The sequence below is a fragment of the Lacerta agilis genome, chromosome 16, assembly GCF_009819535.1.
Source record: "Lacerta agilis isolate rLacAgi1 chromosome 16, rLacAgi1.pri, whole genome shotgun sequence".
Taxonomy (NCBI): domain Eukaryota; kingdom Metazoa; phylum Chordata; class Lepidosauria; order Squamata; family Lacertidae; genus Lacerta; species Lacerta agilis.
In genome coordinates, this window is record NC_046327.1 from 20,288,283 (window position 1) to 20,309,458 (window position 21,176).

General features: G+C 42.2%; 2 protein-coding genes across 2 annotated transcripts; one reads left to right on the forward strand and one right to left on the reverse strand.

The window, feature by feature from the left end:
- Positions 1–3,715: 3,715 nt before the first annotated feature.
- On the reverse strand, positions 3,716–5,903 carry LOC117061128 (taste receptor type 2 member 40-like). Its single transcript, XM_033173812.1, has 2 exons — positions 5,843–5,903; positions 3,716–4,632 (listed from the first exon to the last, which is right to left on the reverse strand). The coding sequence occupies exons 1-2, from the start codon at positions 5,901–5,903 to the stop codon at positions 3,716–3,718; spliced, it is 978 nt and encodes a 325-aa protein (XP_033029703.1).
- Positions 5,904–9,579: 3,676 nt separating this feature from the next.
- LOC117060839 (C-type lectin domain family 5 member A-like) lies at positions 9,580–17,150 on the forward strand. The gene is made up of 6 exons (XM_033173400.1): positions 9,580–9,728; positions 9,904–10,079; positions 13,872–13,928; positions 14,024–14,160; positions 15,167–15,276; positions 16,812–17,150. The coding sequence occupies exons 2-6, from the start codon at positions 10,001–10,003 to the stop codon at positions 16,918–16,920; spliced, it is 492 nt and encodes a 163-aa protein (XP_033029291.1). The 5' UTR covers positions 9,580–9,728; positions 9,904–10,000; the 3' UTR covers positions 16,921–17,150.
- The last annotated feature ends 4,026 nt before the right edge of the window (positions 17,151–21,176 follow it).

The window sequence follows — 21,176 nt, forward strand, 5'->3', positions numbered from 1 at the left end:
AACTGCACAACCTTGCCTGAAAGTAGATTTGTGGTGGGTGGGAGAACAGAACTGTGAAATGGTCCCTGGAGCTTGTTCCTTTAGCAGCTCGTTTTTCAACCTACCATAGAATCATAGAATTGTAGAGATGGAAGGGACCTCAAGGGTCCTCTAGTCCAACCCCCTGCAATGCAGGAATTTCAGCTAAAGCATCCATGACCAACCTCTGCTTAAAAACCTCCAAAGCAAGGAGAGTCCACCACCTCCCGAGGGAGACCGTTCCTCATAATTTTCCATTTCAAACTATGTCTTATCTCTCCAAGGAAGAAGCAATACCAACCTCACTCACAAGTACAGCAACAAAATAGGTGTAGATCCTTAAAGTTTTTTTCTTTCTTGACCTCCAGGAGGTGGTGAGAAATGAGACTGGCTTTGTCCGAGATATTGTTGAGCTTGAACCAGAGCCCTGCAAGGACATTTCCAGATCCCCGCCTGGTCCTCCACTGGAAAGGAAAGCCAAGCACCAGGCGACTCCGCCCACTGTGACCTCCAAGGCTCTCAGCCCAATGGGCAACTTTCCTTTTGCTGGCCTGCTCTTCATACCTCTGACTTTCACTTGGCTTCTTGCCCCTTCTCAAAGTAGACTGTGAACGTCAGTTGCCAATGAGTAGTTACTGGCTGTCATTCACGTGCTAAAGCTTCTCCGGCTGCTCTTACTCTATTTCTTTTCTTAAATCTCAGTGGTGTGCCGCATGGGCACCTATCCCCGGACAAGCCTTTGGTACCGTGTGAATAAAGTGCAAAGCTGGAGCAGGTCACTCAGGGCTGGAGAGAAATCCAAACAGGTCGACCTTGAATTTCAAGATGGCCAATTGTGGGTGCTGGTGGTGGTTGTTTTTAAATCACTTTGAATCCACACTATCCTGCTAACAGGAACAGTGCGTACCTCCCCCTCTGTAGAGAGAGAGACCCTCCCAGTCTCCCTATTTTCCCGGGACAGTCCTGGATTTACAGAAGCCATCCCATTTCTGATTTGATCTGCTTTTCCTTAGGATGTCCCTATTTTCATTGGAGAAACGTTGAAGGGTATGTAGAGATACAGCAGCTCCAATTCCCCAGATAAACCACGGGGCAAGGAAGGGAGAAGAAGGGTCCTTAATTTCCTGTAGCCACCCCTAAATTTTAGAGCATCTCCTCCCCCTGTGGTCTGGCAAAGGAGAATCCACTGATGGTATGGCTGGAGAGGTTTACCTCTGTATTCCCATAGCAATATGATAGCTTTTTCGGGGGGGGGGGCTTGTTTTTAATAAACCTTCCTAATGATGGTGGTGGTGGGTTATCCCAACCCTCAGCAAAGCAAAAAGCAAAACCCTTACCTTTGAGAAGGGAATGATGGTAACTACCAGGGCTTTTTTTTTTCCTTCCAGCCAGAGCTCACCAGAGTTCTGGCACCTCTCAGGTGGGCGCCATTGCCATTCTAAGAAAACGAGGGAGGTGTTCATGGTGAGTTCTGGCACCTTTTTTCTCTCTAGAAAAATAGCTCTGGTAACTACCAACAAAACAGGTTTTCTAGATATAAGAGAGGCTTTCCCGACTTCTTGGTCACTGGAAATGATTATCGTTGTCTGCAAGGAAGCATGGGATTTGAAGATTTCTCTACCTGTTGAATTGGATCAAAAGGAGGCAGGAAGAACCTAAATATCTCACGCTGGCAGGCAGGGAATGATAGATGGAGCACTGGAATATTTCTTTCTTCTGGATCAGATCAGGAAACAAAATATCTCACACTCCATATCTCACGCTCCCTGGCCCTCTTCATGGTGGCAGACCCCCAGTTATAGAGCCCTCTCCCACTGCAGATGCAGCAGAACCAAAGCTTGAGCACCTTCAGAAACACTGTAAGCAGTCCAGGCTTGTCCTTGGGATCTAGCAGTAATTTATGAGAAGCTGAAGAAGCGTCATTGAGATACGTACATGAAATCCTGATTTGTGCAAGTTATGCATATAAATCAGGGTTTCCCACACTTGGGGCCTCCAGCTGTTTTTTGACTACAGTTCCCATTATTCCTAGCTAGCGGGACCAGTGATCAGGGATGATGGGGATTGTAGTCCAAAAAGACAGCTGGAGACCCAAGTGTGGGAAACCCTGATCTAAATACACATCTTCGATTCTCATTGAAATGAAAGATTTTGAAAACTGAATAGAGTTTGGATGATTTGGAATAGAAAGCATATGGGTTTTTTATTTTAAAAATTATAATTATGATTTTGCAGTTTGATTGGAAGTAATCTATTTATTTTTAAATTGCCATTGGAATCATTTTCATTTCTGATTTATTTGCTTAATTAAAAAAAACCAATCACATTCTAAGGTTAAATGAGATAATAATAGCTAAAATACCTGATTAAAAGCATTTGTCCTGAAATTTTGTGTTTGAAAAAAATTGTTCCTCACTCCATGGACTTACATCTTGCTAGTAAGAGTAAAGTTCACCAAGAACACCTTTGCTACTTAAGCATTTCTTAAAATTTATGTCAATTATTGTTCTCACCAGTGCTTACACAATCAATATGTTCTAATCACTGTCTGCTGTACTTTGCAGAGATTCCTAATTATCCAACAAACAAAAATTGACCTTTGTATTCTACTGAGTAAACAATTTCTGATTAATAAACTCTCATCAGTTATTTTTAAAAGGTTGAGGAAATGCAATTATGACAGAGTATCAAAACATTAATCTGATTAAATCTCTTTTGTAATGATGGAAATGATGCAAATAAACAAATTTTTCATCTTGACATTTCTATCACACCAATGTTTCTGTCTCCTTTAAATTTTCAACTGTTAGTTTCACAGAGCTTTGAAATGACTTACTGGTTTATGGCCAGGCTTCCCCAACCTGGTGCCCTCAATACATTTCAACACCTACCAATATTCTATTGGGGCATATTTAAAGTCTTCCTGGTAATATATAAAAAGCCCTAGCATAACTTTGGGTCAGCCTAGTTGAGGGACCACCTTGTTCCGGAACTACAGTGGAGCTGTTTGTTGCTTGGGATTCATTTTCCAAACCTATAACCATTTTCACACTCAGAATAGCATCTTTGAAACTCTGAAACAATGGTGGAGGAAACCTACAATTATTCATCTCATGCCAAAACCTGTGCCACATTACGATTCAGTCATTTTCACACGTGCAATGCAGCCAACAGTGATTTGTCCGAAGTCATGAGCAGACAAAGGGAAGCAGCAGTGGCTTGTTTTCCTGTGATGTGAGTCTGTTTTCCTCCCAGCTTTATAGTTTCCATGACAAACAGACATATTTTTATCCATTATTCCTTATTCCTCCTACTTAAAGAATAAAGTTTTTTTAAATAGTTGCAAACTTACACAAGTAATAAGTGTGTTGATGATGCTACACCTAATGTCCAAGCAATGTCATCCATGGCCAGATTTTTCTACAAACCTAAACAAGCCTTTCTATCAGCACTGGGTTGCCATATTAACCAGAAAATTCCGCTAATGTCTGCACAGTGGGGCTAATAGTAAATATAATACTAAATGTCCAGCATCTCATCTGTTCCCTGCTGCGCAGCGGTCACTTCCTTGTTGCCTCCTAGACGATAATTTCGAAAGCCTGCTCATCCGCTACTACCGATCAACCAAAAAAGGCCCAACAGCTTTTGGGACGATTGCCCCCCAATAGCTGAGCAGCTGTGTTTGGATTTCCTTAGGTTACTGCTGCACACAGGAAATGATTTGTGCAGCTGATTGCTTCAGTTTTGGATTACTTGCAACCAGAATTAAACCTTGTGCCACCAAGGTAGCAAGTTGAAAGATCAGACACAGAAAATACTGATAAGTCCAGTTGGGAAAGGTTTCCATTCTGATTATTATCTCGCAGACAAACAAGGAAGTATAGCATACAAGAAGAGACAGCACTGACTTGGCTGCATTTAGATGAACCTCCAGGCGAGGGTTGTGGAAAATGGTTGCATTATGTTCCAGGTTTCTGGCATGCCTGAAAAGAGAATTGAGAACTGGCACAGAAGAGGCAATCACCATCACTAGGGGAACAGAGCAGCCCAGGATGACGAGGAGGACTTTGTAAGGCATAGTCATATGCACCAGTATCATTTTTTGCTTTTTGTAGTCGTCTGTAAAATTAAAGTCAGAGGGAAGGCTGAGGAAAGTCTGATTGCTCAGATTGTCGGATGCTTGGAACACTGTTGTAAAAGTCCAGGTGACAAGGAGTGTTGCTCCGGAGGAAGCCAGCACAGAACCAAGGAGGAACCAACGCACAAGGCTAGAAAATTGTAGTTTCACCCTCAGCAAAAATGACTGCTTGAAGTTGACAATCTTCATGCAGTAGAAAACACTGAGCCAGGCAGTGAACCAGAAGCTCAAAAAGCTTGCGGCAATATCGAGGATAAACGTGATTTTTTGCACCATGTAAAACTTTCTGTAGAACTCCTTCCAGATGAGTGAAATGAAATAGTCCAGAATTAGTGAGGTGGAGAAGCAAAGGTTGGACATTCCCAGGCTGACCAGAATTTCATCACTGGGCATCAGACTTCTGCCTTTCATCCAGTCGGTAACATTCACACCAACAATAAGCCCATTGGTGATAAAAACCAAAATACAAAGAGTACCTGAAACAATGAAGTAAAAGGTTATAAATAGAGTGATGTGATCCACCTGGTTTTCAGACTTGGTGGATCCTGTAGAGGTGGTATCAGCAGCAGCAGCAGATAAATGGGATCTTGTTTGCTCTGGAAATGGTTAGTGCAAAGGCTTTAATTGAATTCAATCAATTACGTGGGATTGGGTGAAATAGGCATAACTCAGACCAATCAGTCAAACAAAGCCATAGGTCATGGGTACTGCCAAACAAAGTCATCCTTCACTGGGATAAGTAACTTTGTATGTTGTTTGTTCATGTTAGTTACAAAAGTCCTCCAAGTGGCAGCCAAGTCCATTGGTTTAGCAGTCTCCTTCAAAACCTCAAGATGATGGCTTAATTTTACTGAGACAGCTAAGAACAAAGTTTCTTATACAGTGGAACCTCGGTTGTTGAACGTCTCCATTGACGCACATTTCGGCTATTGAACGGCGAAAACCTGGAAGTAACTGCTTCGGTTTTCGAATGATTTTCCAAAGCTGAACGTGCCTTGCGGCTTCCGTTTTTAATTTCCCTATTGTATTGAGGCTTCCGCTTTCAGTTTTCGAATGTTTCAGAAGGCGAACCATCTTCCGGAATGGATTACATTTGAAAACCGAGGTTCCACTGTACCATCAGTTTACATTAATGACATAAACATCCTTCCATCCCCATGTTACAACCTGTCTAGCTGCAACTAAAAGGAAACTCACTAAAGGTTTTATTATAGAGAGGTCAGCACTAATTCCTGAGAAAATAGAGAGAAGACGCCACTTGAGGTTTAGGACTGGGGAAGGGTCAATAATGATCCCAGGTTCCTTAGGAATTTGTTCCCAAAAGTAGCCACATGGGGCAACCCTAGCATATGTGCCAATAACACCCACATCCCCTTCAACATTTCCAAAAATTCTTTTCTGAATCTGTGCTAGTCTCACAAGTGTATAGTACCCTTTATGGACTGTTTTCAGGAAATTATCTCAAATACGTGTCAATAAAGAAGAAAAGAGCTTAGCGTACCAGATTTCATCCCAATCAATTTTGTCAAGGGTCTCATTCCCAACTCTGCTCCCCACACCAATTGTAAACTACAGAAAGAGGGGAACTGCAAGGCTAGCAACATTGAATGTAAATGAGAAACGAGCCCTTCCATATAATATTAGAATGAAGATAATTTGTGATGATGCCCAAGAGATAAAGAGTACCTGAAACAATGAGGTAAAAGATTGCAGATAGAGGGAGGTGATTCATCTGGTCTTCAGACATGGTGGATCCCACAGAAATGATAGCTGTACTCGTGGGAGATACAGGGAATCTTGTTCACTCTGAAAATGGTTAGAGAGGAGGCTTTAATTTGTTGAAAATGAGCAAATGACCAATGCAAATGATCAGAGTTCTCCGATTATTGTTTCTCTAAATGGCACCTGTGGCAACCAAGCAAAAAAAACATGTTTTGTAGAAATGTAACACAATACCTTGGTCACTTTCCTGATATTTCAGGGCAGTCAACAAGCCATCATGATTTTATTTTTAGCAGAATAATTCCTTCATTCCAAATTTTCCACAAAGGGTGTAAAATTTCATCTTGAGGCCATTTCATCTGGAAGGCAGAGAAAAAAAACATTTAATGACTTCTTTGAGGGAATGGTCTTCCCGATCCCATCCAACGTGGAGGTAAGAAGGGGAGAAGACTATATGTCATGATGCTCCTGTTTCAAATTCAGAATTTTGATATCAATTTTATTTATCATTTAACATTAATTATTTAGGAGATATATGCCCCACCTTTCAATCAACCGATTCTCTCTTTTTTTTTTTTAGAAGATTTTATTATTTTTCCATAAAACAACACAAAAACAACATTAAACATACATAAACACAATAAAAACATAATACACAGTGAACAATATAAAACCCAACAATACCCTACGAAAAAAGAAAATATACAAACCTTGCTAACTATTTATCTTTGTTTCTCTACTTTTTTTAACTTCTTAAGGGGGACTTCCCCTGATCCCTCCTCTGTCTTCAAATACAAATATACTCTTTAGGTAGCTTCATTTCTTTTTCCATTAACTCCTACTCAATATCCTAATGTTCTTCAACTTTATCTAAATTAATATATTTATTGACTTATATTCTATATCTTGTCACCTTCTTATACAAATAAATCTAACATATCAAAGTTTCTTCTTATACCATTATAACTAGCCTTAAACTTCTAAAGCCGATTCTTTTATGTATTTCTGCACAAATATTCAAACATTCAATTTAACATGCTTAACTAAATAGTCCTTAAATTTCTTCCAATCTTGCGACACCTTCTCCTCCCTCTGGTCTCGGATCAATCAACCGATTCTCAAAGTAGTTTACAACAAGTTGTAAGCTCCTCCCGCACCTTTGGGCTGGGAGAATACCTAACACATACATTCACAAGTTACTGTGACTTACTAATGAAGCGAGAGCACAGTTCCCTTCAGTGAGGGACTGAGAAAGCAAACACCTTGCAGCTATTGGGGCCAAGCTGGTCTTCCCTTTGCCGTGATGTTCTTCCATATGACACCAGGGGATTCAAAGTTCAAACTGCCGGGGGCAAGCAGAGGCTCCTTGGTAGTAAACGCCAGCAGCAGTGTCTTACCTCTGATCTTAGTGCTGTAGTGTCACAGCACTAAGATCAGAAATAATCCTCTGCCTGCTGGCTTTTTAAAGATCAGGCCAGAGGCTTATCTCCAATCTTAGTGCTGTGGTGGTTAACACTAAGATTGGAGATGAGAAACCCTTTCCATTAGCAATAAAGGCTTAGCACTGAACAACAGATCACAGAATCTTTCAATATATGGTGTCAGGTGACTGCCAGGTGGATGTGGTTTGCCCCAGAAGGAGATACCCAGAAAAATAATTATTTCAGAACCCAGCAAGATGAATATCAAGTTTGGTGTGTTTCCCTGCAGGGTTGTTTTTATCATCTACACTGAACTTCATGAGTTGTTTTGGCTACTTGCAATCTGCTTTAAAAGTTCCTCAGTACTTTGCGTAAACTTTGCTTTCCTAATTGCCTAGGTGTGGTCAAACTGGGACATGAAGATGCAAAGAGCAGAAGGATTCTGTTTCCAGTTTTCCATAACCATTCTCATAAGGCACTTAAGCAAATAACTGTTGTCAAAACAGAACAGGGCTTATAATCAAATGAAGAGGTACACAGGAAAATCTCTGGAGATCGGTTAGGGTTTCTATTGCGATGGAAAAATGTCTTAGGATAATCACACTGCATTTTAACTTTTATTATTTATCATTATTTAATTGTCTATGTAATAGAAAGTTTGTGCTGGAACTTTGTTTTAAAAGTTATCAAGACCAGTGGCTTATCAGATAAATTTGTTGATGATGGTGACAGGACAGGAGATTAACGTTTCCCATTACTTTGGGGTATTTGTGGGGAACTTCTCAGTGGGTTTTTCCCTTTGGGTTAGATCTGGTTGACTCCCATCCTATATCCCTATATCCCTAAGTCCTATATCCACCACATGAGCATGGATGCTACACACTGCTTCATGGTGGTGTTGCTTCTGCCCTAATAGGGAAAACCTTTAACCACCCCTTTGACAAGCAAGTCCAACTGATCCGAAACACAGCAGGCAGATACCATTTGGAATTTATATTAAATGAGTTTTAAAACAACTGCATTGGTTGCCAGTTCTTTTCCAGACCCAACTTGAAGGTGATTGTGCTACTGCTGAAAGCCCTAAATGACAGAGGGCCCAAATGTGCGAAATATCACCCCTCCCTATAGGCAGTGCTATTTTTCTAGAAAAAGAGGTGCTGGAGCTCACCATGGACACCTCCCTTATTCTCTTAGAATGGCAATGGTGCCCAACTGGCCAGATTTTCACTTTTTGAAATATGGCAACCCTGCTTACTGCTGAAGGATGCGGGTGGCGCTGTGGGTTAAACCACAGAGCCTAGGACTTGCTGATCAGAAGGTCAGCGGTTCGAATCCCTGCAGCGGGGTGACCTCTCATTGCTCGGTCCCAGCTCCTGCCCACCTAGCAGTTTGAAAGCACGTCAAAGTGCAAGTAGATAAACAGGTACCACTCCAGCGGGAAGGTAAATGGCATTTCCGTGCGCTGCTCTGGTTCACCAGAAGCGGCTTAGTCATGCTGGCCACATGACCCAGAAGCTGTACGCCGGCTCCCTCAGCCAGTAACGCGAGATGAGCGCCGCAACCCCAGAGTCGGACACGACTGGACCTAATGGTCAGGGGTCCCTTTACCTTTACTTACTGCTGAGTTTTTATGTTTTCATCATTTTTGTGTTTTGTTTTGATTTAAATTTCTTCTGTTTTTGGTCTGACTCTGGTCCTTTTCTCTCTTCCCCAAAGATTTTATTAAGGTTCGCACAATATAGTAAAATAATATCTTGAACGGATAGAATAAAAAAGGCAAAAAGGAAAGGGAAGAGAAAAGAACACAAAAAGATCGAGAGTACAAAGAAGAAAAGAGGAAGCAGAGAGGAAAAAGAACATTAAGAATAACAACAATAGTAATCATAATAAACCACAAAATTATATCCAGCCCTCTATCATAATTATATCTTAATCTTCAATCCACATACAAAGCAGTGAATCTTCCCAGCTCTCACCTGAAGACTCTTCCCCCTCCCTCAGCCTCACATCCTTAGAGAAATTCTCTCTGGCCTGTCTCCCACCCTTCCATCACCTCTCTGTATGTCGTTTTCTGATTAATACCATTAGCTCAGTGGGGCAAAGCCTTGAACCTATTTTAGCACTATGCCACTGCAAACACTGTACTTTCCCCACCAACACATATATACGCACACATTGAGTTGCTCAACAGAAACACTGGTCTGTAAGAGGGGAAGTTCAGCCAGCGCATTTCTAAGAAGGTTGCTTGGTGTACACATCCCTCCGAGTCATCAGAAGCGCCAGGAAACATTTAACTCATAATTCTCCAAGCAGACGCAAGACACCCGTGAAAGGAGTGAGAAGGAGCGTAACTGACCCCCGTTAGGGTCAGCCACCTCTTCAGGAATAACAAAGGAAGAAGACTGAAACAAAGCCCTGTTTTCATTCTGGTAAGCTTATTTTCTTTGTGCGATGCTGTCCAAGGCCTTGCAAGACCTCAGCAGTTGCGTCGGGGCCCTGAGGTGTTGGTGCTGAGCATGTGCAACAGAAATTTTGTGGGTGCTCAGGCACCCAGAGCCCTCTATAGTCTGGTGCCTTTTAATCACGGGCATTTTTACATTTCAGATGTAGCCAGTGCTGGAGACATACCTGAAGATTCCAACTTGTGTGCCATACACAGAGGTTTCCTCCTAAGTTTCTTGTGGCTAGCCTGCTGGGGAAAATGAAGTGGAATTGCATAGTTCCACTCATGATTCTCTTAGTTATTAAGCTAATAGGCACTTCACTGTTCCTTCTCTATGGTGAGTATCATGCTGAATGTGAACTTTCAATAAAGTCTGCTTCTGCTGACCTGACTGCCATTTGCAAAGAGTTAGTTTGCTCTTATTATTATTGCAAACCTTCGTTGAGGATTTTAAAAAATAAAATCAAACCGTTATTATATAGACAAAGAACATAAACAGCTTGCAATTTGAAAGCAACATTGCAAATCAAAATTGGAATCACAGGATAGTGCAGTTTACCTATAAACTGCCCTCCAAATGCTGTTGGAGTACAACTCCCACAATCTCTGTCCATTGGTCATGCTGGCTAAGGCTGGTGGGAGTTGTAGTCCAGCAACATTTGGAGAGCACCACACCAGCTACTCCTAAACCAGGGGTGGGGAATCATTATTGGCTAGCAGGTCCATATCATTGTCTTCCCATCCTCTGTGAGGGGATGACATCAGGTGAATCTGCACTTTGAAGTACTGATTGTTGGGACTTCAAACCACAGCACAGCAGTTTGAAAGCCCCTTTAGGGCTTAAACTATAACATTATCCAGAATTAAGGAGGGCTTGGCCTTTTAGTTCTGCCACCATATAATTCTTTTCTGGTGAAAATCCTCCGTCCTCAAACTGACATGGGGAAAATATTCAAGTGCCATAGGCCTGGACTTTGAGATCTGTTCTCTTATAGATAAAATGGAGGTTCTAATATGTATTAGATGCCCAGGAAACTAATGTGGGGAATAGCCAGTGCTATTTTTCTAGAAAAGGGGGTGCTGGAACTCACTGTGAATGCCTCCCTTGTTCTCTTAGAATGGCAATGGCATTTTTCTGACATCTGCATTTTTCATCTGTCATTTTCTTACTACCAACAATTTGAACCTTTCTTAATTTCATCTCTAAACATATTTATGTCAGAAAAATGAAGCATTGTAGTCAGCAGTGGAAGTCATCTATAGAGAGATTAACTGTTTTCTTTTTGTATTTAAAATTAGAAGTTCTCTGCTAGAAACCTTCTACCTTTTCTATTTTTTTTCATTTTCTTCGCTTTTTCTTCTCTCTTCTCCTTACTTTTCTTTTGTCCTTTATTCTCGTATGTATTATTAATATGCAATAAAATTTAAAAAAATTTAAAAAGAAAAAGAATGGCAATGGCACCCACCTGAGAGGTGCCGGAACTGAGTTCCAGTGAGTTCTGGCTGAAAAAAGCCGTGAGCACAGCAATGTGATTTTTAAATTACTGAAATTAAAAAGTAAAATGAGAAAAAACATTCTGGCCAACTCTTGATTCTGTAATATGCTGCTGTTTGAGGAATTATCTCCACTGGCCGATAAAGAAACCTTGCCCTAGCCCTGATGGGTTGTACCAAATTGTTTTGTCCTGTGGTTGCCTCTGATCAAACAGCTTTTTGAAAAAGATAAAGAAATGTACCAAAACAGTTTGGAAAATGGTAAAAGGGGTGAGTGTGACTGCACCAGGAATGAAAATAAGCTCCTCTTAACTGTCTTTTGAGATTAATGCAAACTGTCATCAGATTGCATTAAGAAATGATGACAGGATTTTCTGGGTGAAAATAACCCATCATCTCTGAACTTCTCCTCTGCTTGAACTTCTTTTGACTCTCCACAGAGTGTCACTCATTCTCAGGCAGAGCCAGTCCTACCATTAGACAGAGTGGGGCAACTTCTTTTGGAAGCGGGCACTGGGGGTGAGGAGCAATGCCCAAGTGTTAAGAGGACGGTTCTGTGGGTTCCACATGGTCTGCCCTGGGTACCCTAACTTAGGCTTCAGTTGGGTGATGGAGGCCATTGTCCCATTGCTACCCCTGAACTAAGGCTGCATAGAACACCATACACTTAAAGCACACTACTACCCTTAAAGAACCACTGGAAGTGTAGTTTGTTAAGGGTGTAGCTCTGTGAGAGCTAAACTACATTTCCCAGGATTCTTGGGAGTGTGGAAGCCATGTGTTTTAAATATATGTCGTGTACACTGCCTAAGATTCAACTACCAGTCCAGTCGGCTTCTGTATGTGAAACTGTGGGTGGGGGTGGCCAGTGCTTTTTTTCTGTGGGGACGCAGGGGTACTCATACCCCTAAACATTTTGTGAATCTTCGTACTTTTGTCCATTTACTGTATTTATTTCCCCCCCCCCCCGATTTGAACTATAAAATGGTGGTTTTCTTGAGTCAAAATGAGATTACCCCTAAACAAAAAAATTTTTAGGAAAAAAAGCACTCGGGGTGGCCATCTTGACCTTTGCCTCAGACAGCAAAATTTCTTGAGCCTTCCCTGTTCTCATATGTGTGGAGACACAGTTTCTGAGGAGTGGGACGAAAGCAAGGCGATTTTATCAACAGCACAGAGTTGTTACTTAACTTTGGCCCACATTGCACAACAAACCCATGGCAGCGAAAGTCCTGCTTCCTGAAAAACAGAAGTCTTCATGACTTCATTAACCAAATGTCTGGTGTTTCCAAAGGAAGCGCAGGACAGGCTGTTGCCACTGGTGGTTTATCATGTGATTTGTCAGTGGGCTACCAGCTTCTGCCTCTGAGTGTCACTTTGTGAGGAGGATCCGGCCCCCCTGCCAGAGGATATTTACTTACGAACACATGTTTGTTTCTTTCCTGCAACTTCAGGAAAAATAATTTTTTAAAAAAATGCTCCCAGAGTGAGTGATTTTCCAATCATTAATAAAACAATTTAAACACTAGAAGAAGAATATCGCCAATGAGTAAAAGCAGTAAGAATAAAACAACAGAGTATCAGCAACTGAGATGAGGTGTAACAATTTAACTGACTTTTAGGGTGGAGAAAAGGAAATAAAAAGCACCACCTATTTCAGGAATAATACTGTACACAATTAAGCACACACAATTTTAAAATTGCCTGTCTTTCGCACTGTGAAACATGCTTGGAAATATTGGCTTTGGTTATTACACCATTTCACAGATGAAATGTTTTATTTTATTTAAAAAAAATACATACCTGTACATGCTTACAATAGGCTTCAGGTATCTAGAGGGTCGGGGCAGGGGGTAGTTAATGAAGGGAGGGGACAACAGCACACAGCATAGACAATGTTTGTAGACAATGGCCATCACGATACAGTATGAGCACAAATCACACAACTGCAAAACAAAAGGCATTGCATATACCAGACTAGGACAAATATACAATATTGATTCAAGAGTACTTTCCCATATCATGTGGGCAATGGTGAGGACCAGCAAATATGGAGCAGATTCACACCAGACATCCAACATACATTTAAATCCTGTGACTTCTCCCCCACCCACCCCCACACGTATCCTGGGAACTGCAGTTTCCCCCTCACAATACTACAGTTTCAGGTACCCTTAACAAACGAAGGTTCCCAGGATTCTTTGAGGGTAGTCTTTAAATTGTGCTTTAAATATATGGTGTGTATCTGCCGGAAAGTCCCCTGTATGACTGAGTGTTTGCCCTAAAGCATGTCCTATCATCCTCTGTAACTTGCTGGGGTTCTTTGGCCAAGGTGGAAAGCATTCACTGAAAGCAGAAAATCTGAAATGCACTGCTCTGAAACATCCTTGGGTGGATCTACACACAGAGGAAAACACGCTATAAATAAGTCATAAATTAAATTGTTCTAAAAGAAAAAAACGCTATGTAAGATCTCATAGAAAACGTTTGTGCTCTACAGTGCCATCTAGTGTTGCATGTTTATAATGCATTTAACATGCTGTTTTTTTACTAACGTAGTTCAGTCCCTCGTCTTGCTCTGTTAAGGTAATAAATGTACTGAGCTCACAGGTTCTTATGGGTCTTTTGCATTCAGCTTCACCGATCTTCTTTCAAGATGTCCCTGTTCTCACCCCAACAGGAGTAAAAGTTGGTATGTAATGAAAACAGCTCATGGGGGAAATGGGAATTTCTGCTCCTTTGTATATATTAAATCCAGTTGCCTCCTGTTTCTCCCAACTTCTACAGACTGCCCCATAAGATGGGTACTTTATGCTGGCAAATGCTACTTCTTTTCTGCCCAGGAAAAAAGATGGGACGAGAGCCAGGAGAATTGCGCTCAATTAAATTCTCATCTTGTCGTTGTCAACAACAAAGCAGAATTGGTGAGAAGACAGGATTGCTTTGCAAAGCAACAAAAAAAATAGGCATGGTGTTCTGTGAAATACTGATCGCATTATTGGCCTGCTTTCATAAAGTAGTGCACTGTTGCTAACTTTTCAGGGCTAGACAAGACATGATGCCATTTGCACAACTAACATGAATGGCATGAATAGTTTAGGTTTGTTTGTTTTTAAAGGCGTTCCCTGTGAAGAAAAGGGTTTGGCTGTTAAACCGTGCTGAGAATGGGGAATAGGGGTCTCCTAACAACACTCAGCACCTTTCAGAAACTGCAGCTCCCAGAATTATTTGAGGAAAGCCATGACTGTTTAAAGTGGTATCATGGTGCTTTAAATGTGCGGTGTGCACAAAGTCCAACATTTTTCTAGTGAGAATAGGGATGTCCTATTCCATAATAATAAATTTACCGTATTTGTCAGTGTATAAGACTAAGTTTCCCCCCCTAAAAAATGATGTCCAAAATTGGGGGGCGTTTTATACACGGATAGATCTCACTCCATTTTCTTAAATAGGAGTCCCCAGAAATAGAGAGCGTCTTATACATGGGAGCGTCTTATAGACGGGAAAATACAGTGCTATTTGAAACCCCTCCCAGTCAATGCTCCAGCCACTCTGGGCGGCTTCTAACATATATAAAAACATAATAAAACATTAAACATTTTTTTTTAACTTTTTTATACAAGGCTGCCTTCAGATGGCTCAGAGGTCAGATAACTCCATACCCTCCAACATTTTTTCAATAAAAAGCAGGACATTCTGGGTTCAAATCAGAAACTGGGACGGCTTCTGTAAAATAGGGACACTAGGTGTGGATGTGGCTTGTGGAAAACCACACTACGCTGCTTGCCCAAGGACCCCCAAAACCAGAAGTTGTCCTTGCTAAAGACAAGAACCACTACTTCCCCCCGCCCATTACTGCAATGCATGCCCATATCAGAGCTCTTGGATTTCACTGTGTTTTCTCTTATTCTGCAAATGCCTCCTATCCAGATGTTCTTATTGAATAGAACAAACCATTTCGAGTATTTCATTGGCTTGACACAGCAAGGTTCCAAGGGATCGTGGAGATGGATTGACAACACAGCATATGACCCTGACGTGTATGTTTATTATCATTCTGGTCATTTGTTGTTTGTCACAAAGTGATGGGGAGGAAAGCCTCTGTTACTCAGCTTTCTTTCCCCATTACAGTGATACCTCGGTTCTCGAACATAATCCATTCCGGAAGACCGTTCAAGTTCTGAAACGTTTGAAAACTGAAGCGCAAAGGGCTGTCTGCAAATGGAATTGAGAAAATTGGGGGGGGGGAATGCAGTGGAAGCCGTTTGACTTCCGAGGCGTGTTCAAAAACGGAAGCATTTACTTCTGGGTTTTTGGTGTTCAGGTTCCGAAACGTTCATCAATGGAGACGTTCGATAACCAAGGTACCACTGTTGCAATATGTGGACAATAACACTCACCCACCTTACGTGGCTGTTACAAGGATTACGATGAAGCACAAGAGACTTTCAGCTTTAAAAAAAAATGGCGGAGTGGAGGATAGGTCTCATAACGTCGTCTCTGAGGATCCTGTCCATATGTGTGTATGCAACAGGGAAATTATCATGCCCATTCTAATAATATACAGTGATACCTCAGGTTACAAACGCTTTGGATTACAAATGCTTCAGATTACAAACTCCGCTAACCCGGAAGTAGTTGCTCCGGGTTGCGATCTTTGCCCCAGGATGAGAACAGAAATCGTGTGCCAGCAGTGGGAGGCCCCATTAGTGAAAGCGTGCCTCAGGTTAAGAACGGTTTTGGGTTAAGAACGGACCTCCAGAACGAATTAAGTTCATAACCTGAAGTACCACTTCTAAGTACTTAGGCATTTGGGAGAGATGCTGGGTGCATCTACTGAACACTGCAAACGATATCACGGCCAGTGTTCATCAGGGCCGGCCCAAGACATTTTGGCACCTGAGGCAAACCACAAAATGGTGTCTCCCCTCCCCACCAGGGAAGAAGGAGTGAGTAAAGATCTGCATCAGGAACAAGCGAGAAAAAAAGATCTCTATTGAGATCCGCTGCCCCTGTGGGTCCTGCCACCTGAGGCAGTCGCCACCAACTTGCCTCATGAGTGTGCCGGCCCTGCAGGTGGTAACAATTTTTGTTCAGACACAATAGGATACAGGTGCTGTAGGCCACATTATTAAAGTTACCAGTTTTGGACTTCCAAAATCCTGGCACCTAGGTGGGACCAGGGGCAGTAAAAGGCCCCACATTTTAAAAAAACCAAAACAAAACAAAACATATATTTATTTCCCCCCCCCCCCCCAATTTGGCTGGGTTGCCCCAGCCATGTTGCTCTGCCATCACCTGCCCTGCCTTCCTTGGCTCAGCAAGTTCTATTCAGGGTGGCAGTGAAAGGGACCACACAGACAGGAGCGCTGCAGTCTCACAAGCAGCGGCTGAGGCTAACAACTTGAAATATAGAATCGTAGAGATGGAAGAGACCACGAGGGCCATCTAGTCCAAAACCCTGCAATGAAGGAATCTTTTGCCCAGCTTGGGGCTCGATCCCACGGCCCCGAGATTCAGAGCCTCATGTTCTACCGACTGAACCTGCTAATTTTCACTTCTCTTCCCTTCACAGATTGAATATCAAAAGTAGAATTGATGACTGTGCTGTGCTTGGATTACACATGGTCACTTCAGCACCTTGCTCTGTAGTAAACCGCTGGATTTGTGAGGAGAAGGCATAGGAGCTCTCCTCTGTATGGGAGATTCTCAGCAATGTGGGATTAAGGTTTTTCACTCTGCTAAGGAACTAAGGGCCTGATTCTGCTCTTGTTATGCATAACCAGGAACCCTGGAAAGGGAGGCATGTTCTCTCACACATGAAGACTTTTATCCAGCCAAATATATGAGTGGCCCAATAAACACTGCAAATACCGTATTTTTCCGTGTATAACACGCCCCCGTGTATAAGACGCCCCTTGTGGGAATATGTTTTATAGTTGCCTTTGCACCTGTTTATTTATGTTTATTTATGTTTACTTTGTGAAATCCTTCCGCCCTTGGAAGGAAGGGTAAAAGGATCCGACAGGCAACTCACTGCATGGATCCCTCCGCGGTTAAAAAAAGGCGCTCTAGTTTTAAATAAGGTAACGGTCATTAGTCTGTTTCCCGCTTAAACTTAGCACAGTAACAGGATTGTAATTGGTTGATATGCTTGTTATGACGTTGGTTGACCCTTCAATAAATAGCCGCCACTCCCTGTTGTGGTGTGGAGAAAGCGTGAGGCAAGCCGAGTAAGATCATTGTTGCGTGGCAAGCATAGAGAGAAAGAGAAACTGAAACCAACCACGCAGGGTAGCGGAAGGCTTCTTCACCAGACTGCAGTCTCCTTGTGTTTATTTCATTTTCGTTTTAAAACCTTTTATTTGACCGTCTAGTTTTTGGCCATCGCTTAGTTTAGTTCTTCTTCCTCTCCGGAACCTTTGGAACTCACATACGCTCGCAGAAAACTTCAGAGGCAACTACGACTTTCCGAACTCACAAGCTAAACCTTCAGATCGTAGCCAGCGGACCCTTTTCACGGCGCAGTGGGAGAGGGAACTCCAGCATTACCGGCCGTCCCATCTGCTGGCTACCCCCCACAGCCCCTTATTTTGAGGGACTCCAAATTAAGAAAATGGGGGGAGATTGTCTGTCCCCTTGCCAGCAGAAGCCGCCAATTGCCTGCCCAATTGCCGCAGCGACAGCCAGTCAACACCAGCCCTTGCCACAGCCACCAATAACACGCCCAATAGCCGCTGACAATCTCCGACTCGCAGCAGCAGCCAATCCCATGTCCCCCCTATGCACTATCCATGTATAAGATGGGCTCCCAATTTTTAACATAATTTTTAATGGAAAAAACTCATCTTATACATGGACAAGTACGGTATACTTCCAGTTGCACTTCTGCATTGAAATAAACGAGCCACAAGTGTGTAAACTGGCTTGTGTCTTTCAATCTTCCTTCCCAGACTGGAAGATCAGTGATTCCAGAACTATGCACTGTATGTTCTAGTGGGTCATGCAAAAGTTACTACTGTGCTGGGGGGGGGGGAATCAATTCATTGTCATGGGATTCATCAGAGGAACACTGGACAAGGGGGCGTAGATCCTGCATGCCTTGTTGGTGGCCACATGACTGATCTTGCCACACTGGAAGGCTCAAACAATTTCCCCTGTTGCTTGTTGGTCAGATGACCTCTCTTGCCTTGCCACATGTGAAAGATACTTTCTTCTACTCAGAAAAGAGGCTTCAGGGAGTTTAGAGAACAAGACTATATCCCTTTCCTGAGCCCAGTCATGCAATAAAACCTCAATATCCACATCTCCTAACCACTCAACGTAGAACTTCCTTTATTTCAGGACAGAACATTTTCTTCAGCTGTCGGAAGGGGGGGTCCTTCATTTGTCCAAAAACCGCTACTGTTTTGGAAGGTTACCAAATAATAGCATGTTTTGCTAACACAGCAAGCCAAGCATTGGAATGCAACTTGTATCTGAACTGAAGAGATCAACAATTATATGACCGTAGACACCTCAAGTTTTTAATGTTGTTTTTAATGATGTTTTGAAGGAAGCCCTGTATTGGGAAGTTTTTAATGTTTGATGTTTTGCTGTGTTCTTTTATATTCTGTTGGAAGCTTCCCACGGTACAAAATTATTATTATTATTATTATTATTATTATTATTATTATTATTATTATCTACATACACATAATTTCCATGCTGGTTGGCCTTGCTAGAAGAAATTGTTGGTTTATTCAGCCTCTTATTTATATTGGAATGCGGGAGATGGGAGGCAAAAGAGGAAACATGGCTTTCTCCTTTAGGAAGCTGTGTTATATGGAGTCAAGCCATTGGTCCAGCTAGATCAGTGTTGTTTTCACTGATTAGCAGTGGCTTTCAAGGGTTTCAGAGAGAGGACCTTTCCAGCCAAACTTGGAGATGTTGGGGACTGACCCTGGGACCCTCCACCTGCAAAGCATGTTCTGCAGCCCTTCCTCAAACTGACTCAGCCTTTAATGGACTCTGCTTTTCATTACAAGCCAGACTTGACAAATTTCCATTTTCTACACAAGACATGGGAGTCCATCTCCTTCTGCCTAACCCCCAATACTTAAGAAATTAATATCAAAGAATCCTTGATCACACAAGAAACATCCTACCCATGTGTCTGAAATTTCTTTTTAAACTCTTTTTAATGTTGAATTTTAAATTGTGGCCACCCTCCCTGGGAACCACTGGTGGAAAACCACTGGAACCACTGCTGGAAAACCACCCTCCCTGGGAACTACTTGGGGGTGTTGATCTCGAGACCAGATGTCCTTAAGGGGGCAGTGTATCACTAATTCACCTGAAATCAACACATCTGAAGACCATGGAAACATACTGCATATCAAAACACATGGAAGGGTGAGCGGGAATGTACCCCCATCCCTGCACAGACAAACCCTCCACCAAACACAGAGATGGAGTGGCAGGGGCAGTTCTGATTTCTCTTCTGTGTGTTTGGCATGTGTTTGCGTGTCAATGACTGCCGAATCTCCGGTTGTGCTAATTAAAGCATATCCAACAATGCATACTGCTTGGATAAGCAGTCTGAGGATATGTGTGGTTGCAGAAGGGAAAGAAGCATGCTAGTGTTTTGTGCTGGCGGCAAAGCGTCAGCTTAGGGAACTTCCAGATCGGCTGTTCCTTGAGGATTCCTGCTTATATTTTTGCACAAAACTAGCAGGGGAGTGATATGACATCACCTGTTCGTCGAGCAATCACCAGCTCGGTGTTCTGCATACAATGTCGTTAGCCACTGGTCATTAACCTGCACATTCTGGTGCAACTTTCTGCCATTTTTCTTATCGGACTAATTGCATTTAGAAAAGCGATGGGCTAATTGCACCAGAAAGTGGAGGACAACTACCAAATTTTGTGCGAATGAACAGCATGTGGAAGCGCCCTTAAGTCACTGTCTGGTAGAGATGTCAGAGAATTCCAATGGAAATGGAAACAGGAGTGGGAAATGCCAGTACTGACTCATCTCGTGTTTGGAATGAAAATCGCTTCAGCAAATATGACCAGTATTTGCTGGTGTAGTTTTTGGTCCACAAATGATACATAATAATACATAACCAGACACTTCTCTCCCCCCCCCCCCCCCCCCCCCCCCCGATTTTCTTTGCCTCTCCTTTGCATTGAAATGAATGGCGTGGAATAATGTAATGACAATATAATGAATTATGCCAGATTTTGCCCTAGCTGATAATAGCAAGACAAATAGCCTCATTTTTGTTGGAAGCTGAATTGCAGTGCAATGGAAACATATGACAAATATGAAGTGGAACAAAATCAGTGCCTTTTGACATACCTACAGTCTGGGCACAGGATTCAAAAGCAAACAGGAAATTGGGCCTTCTGGATAAATGAAAGATTCAGTGAAAACAACAATATAAATAAGAATTTAAAGTGAACCTGACCAGCTGCAGCATGTGACCTGGACAAGTGGCAGGCTGTGCATACCTATATATGTCTACTGCTAGAAGAAATTGTTGGTTTATTCAGCCTCTTATTTATATTGGAATGAGGGAGATGGGAGGCAAAAGTGGAAAAATGGCTTCGGTCTTTAGGAAGCTGTGTTATATGGAGTCAAGCCATTATTTTATCATGTACAGCGCTTGGAAATTTTTCTGATTAAGCTATATATATATAGCTTAATCAGAATAATGGCTTGACTCCATATAACACAGCTTCCTAAAGACCGAACCCATTTTTCCACTTTTGCCTCCCATCTCCCTCATTCCAATATAAATAAGAGGCACACATATATATATACACACACACACATACATACATACACACACATATACTCTAAATAAACAGATTTGTCGTGGCGAAGTCTTGAATAACTTCAAGAAGCTATGAGCTATGCCGTGCAGGGCCACCCATGACAGACAGGTCATAGCTG

Excerpts from the sequence above, each read along its gene's own strand:
- LOC117061128 (XM_033173812.1), bottom strand. The coding sequence starts at position 5,903 with ATGTCTGAAGACCAGATGAATCACCTCCCTCTATCTGCAATCTTTTAC. Across the intron at positions 4,633-5,842 it reads CTTTTACCTCATTGTTTCAG|GTACTCTTTGTATTTTGGTT; the intron begins GTACTCTTTATC and ends TCATTGTTTCAG.
- LOC117060839 (XM_033173400.1), top strand. The coding sequence starts at position 10,001 with ATGAAGTGGAATTGCATAGTTCCACTCATGATTCTCTTAGTTATTAAG. Across the intron at positions 10,080-13,871 it reads TTCACTGTTCCTTCTCTATG|CTTCACCGATCTTCTTTCAA; the intron begins GTGAGTATCATG and ends TTTTGCATTCAG. Across the intron at positions 14,161-15,166 it reads TCAACAACAAAGCAGAATTG|ATGTTCTTATTGAATAGAAC; the intron begins GTGAGAAGACAG and ends CCTCCTATCCAG.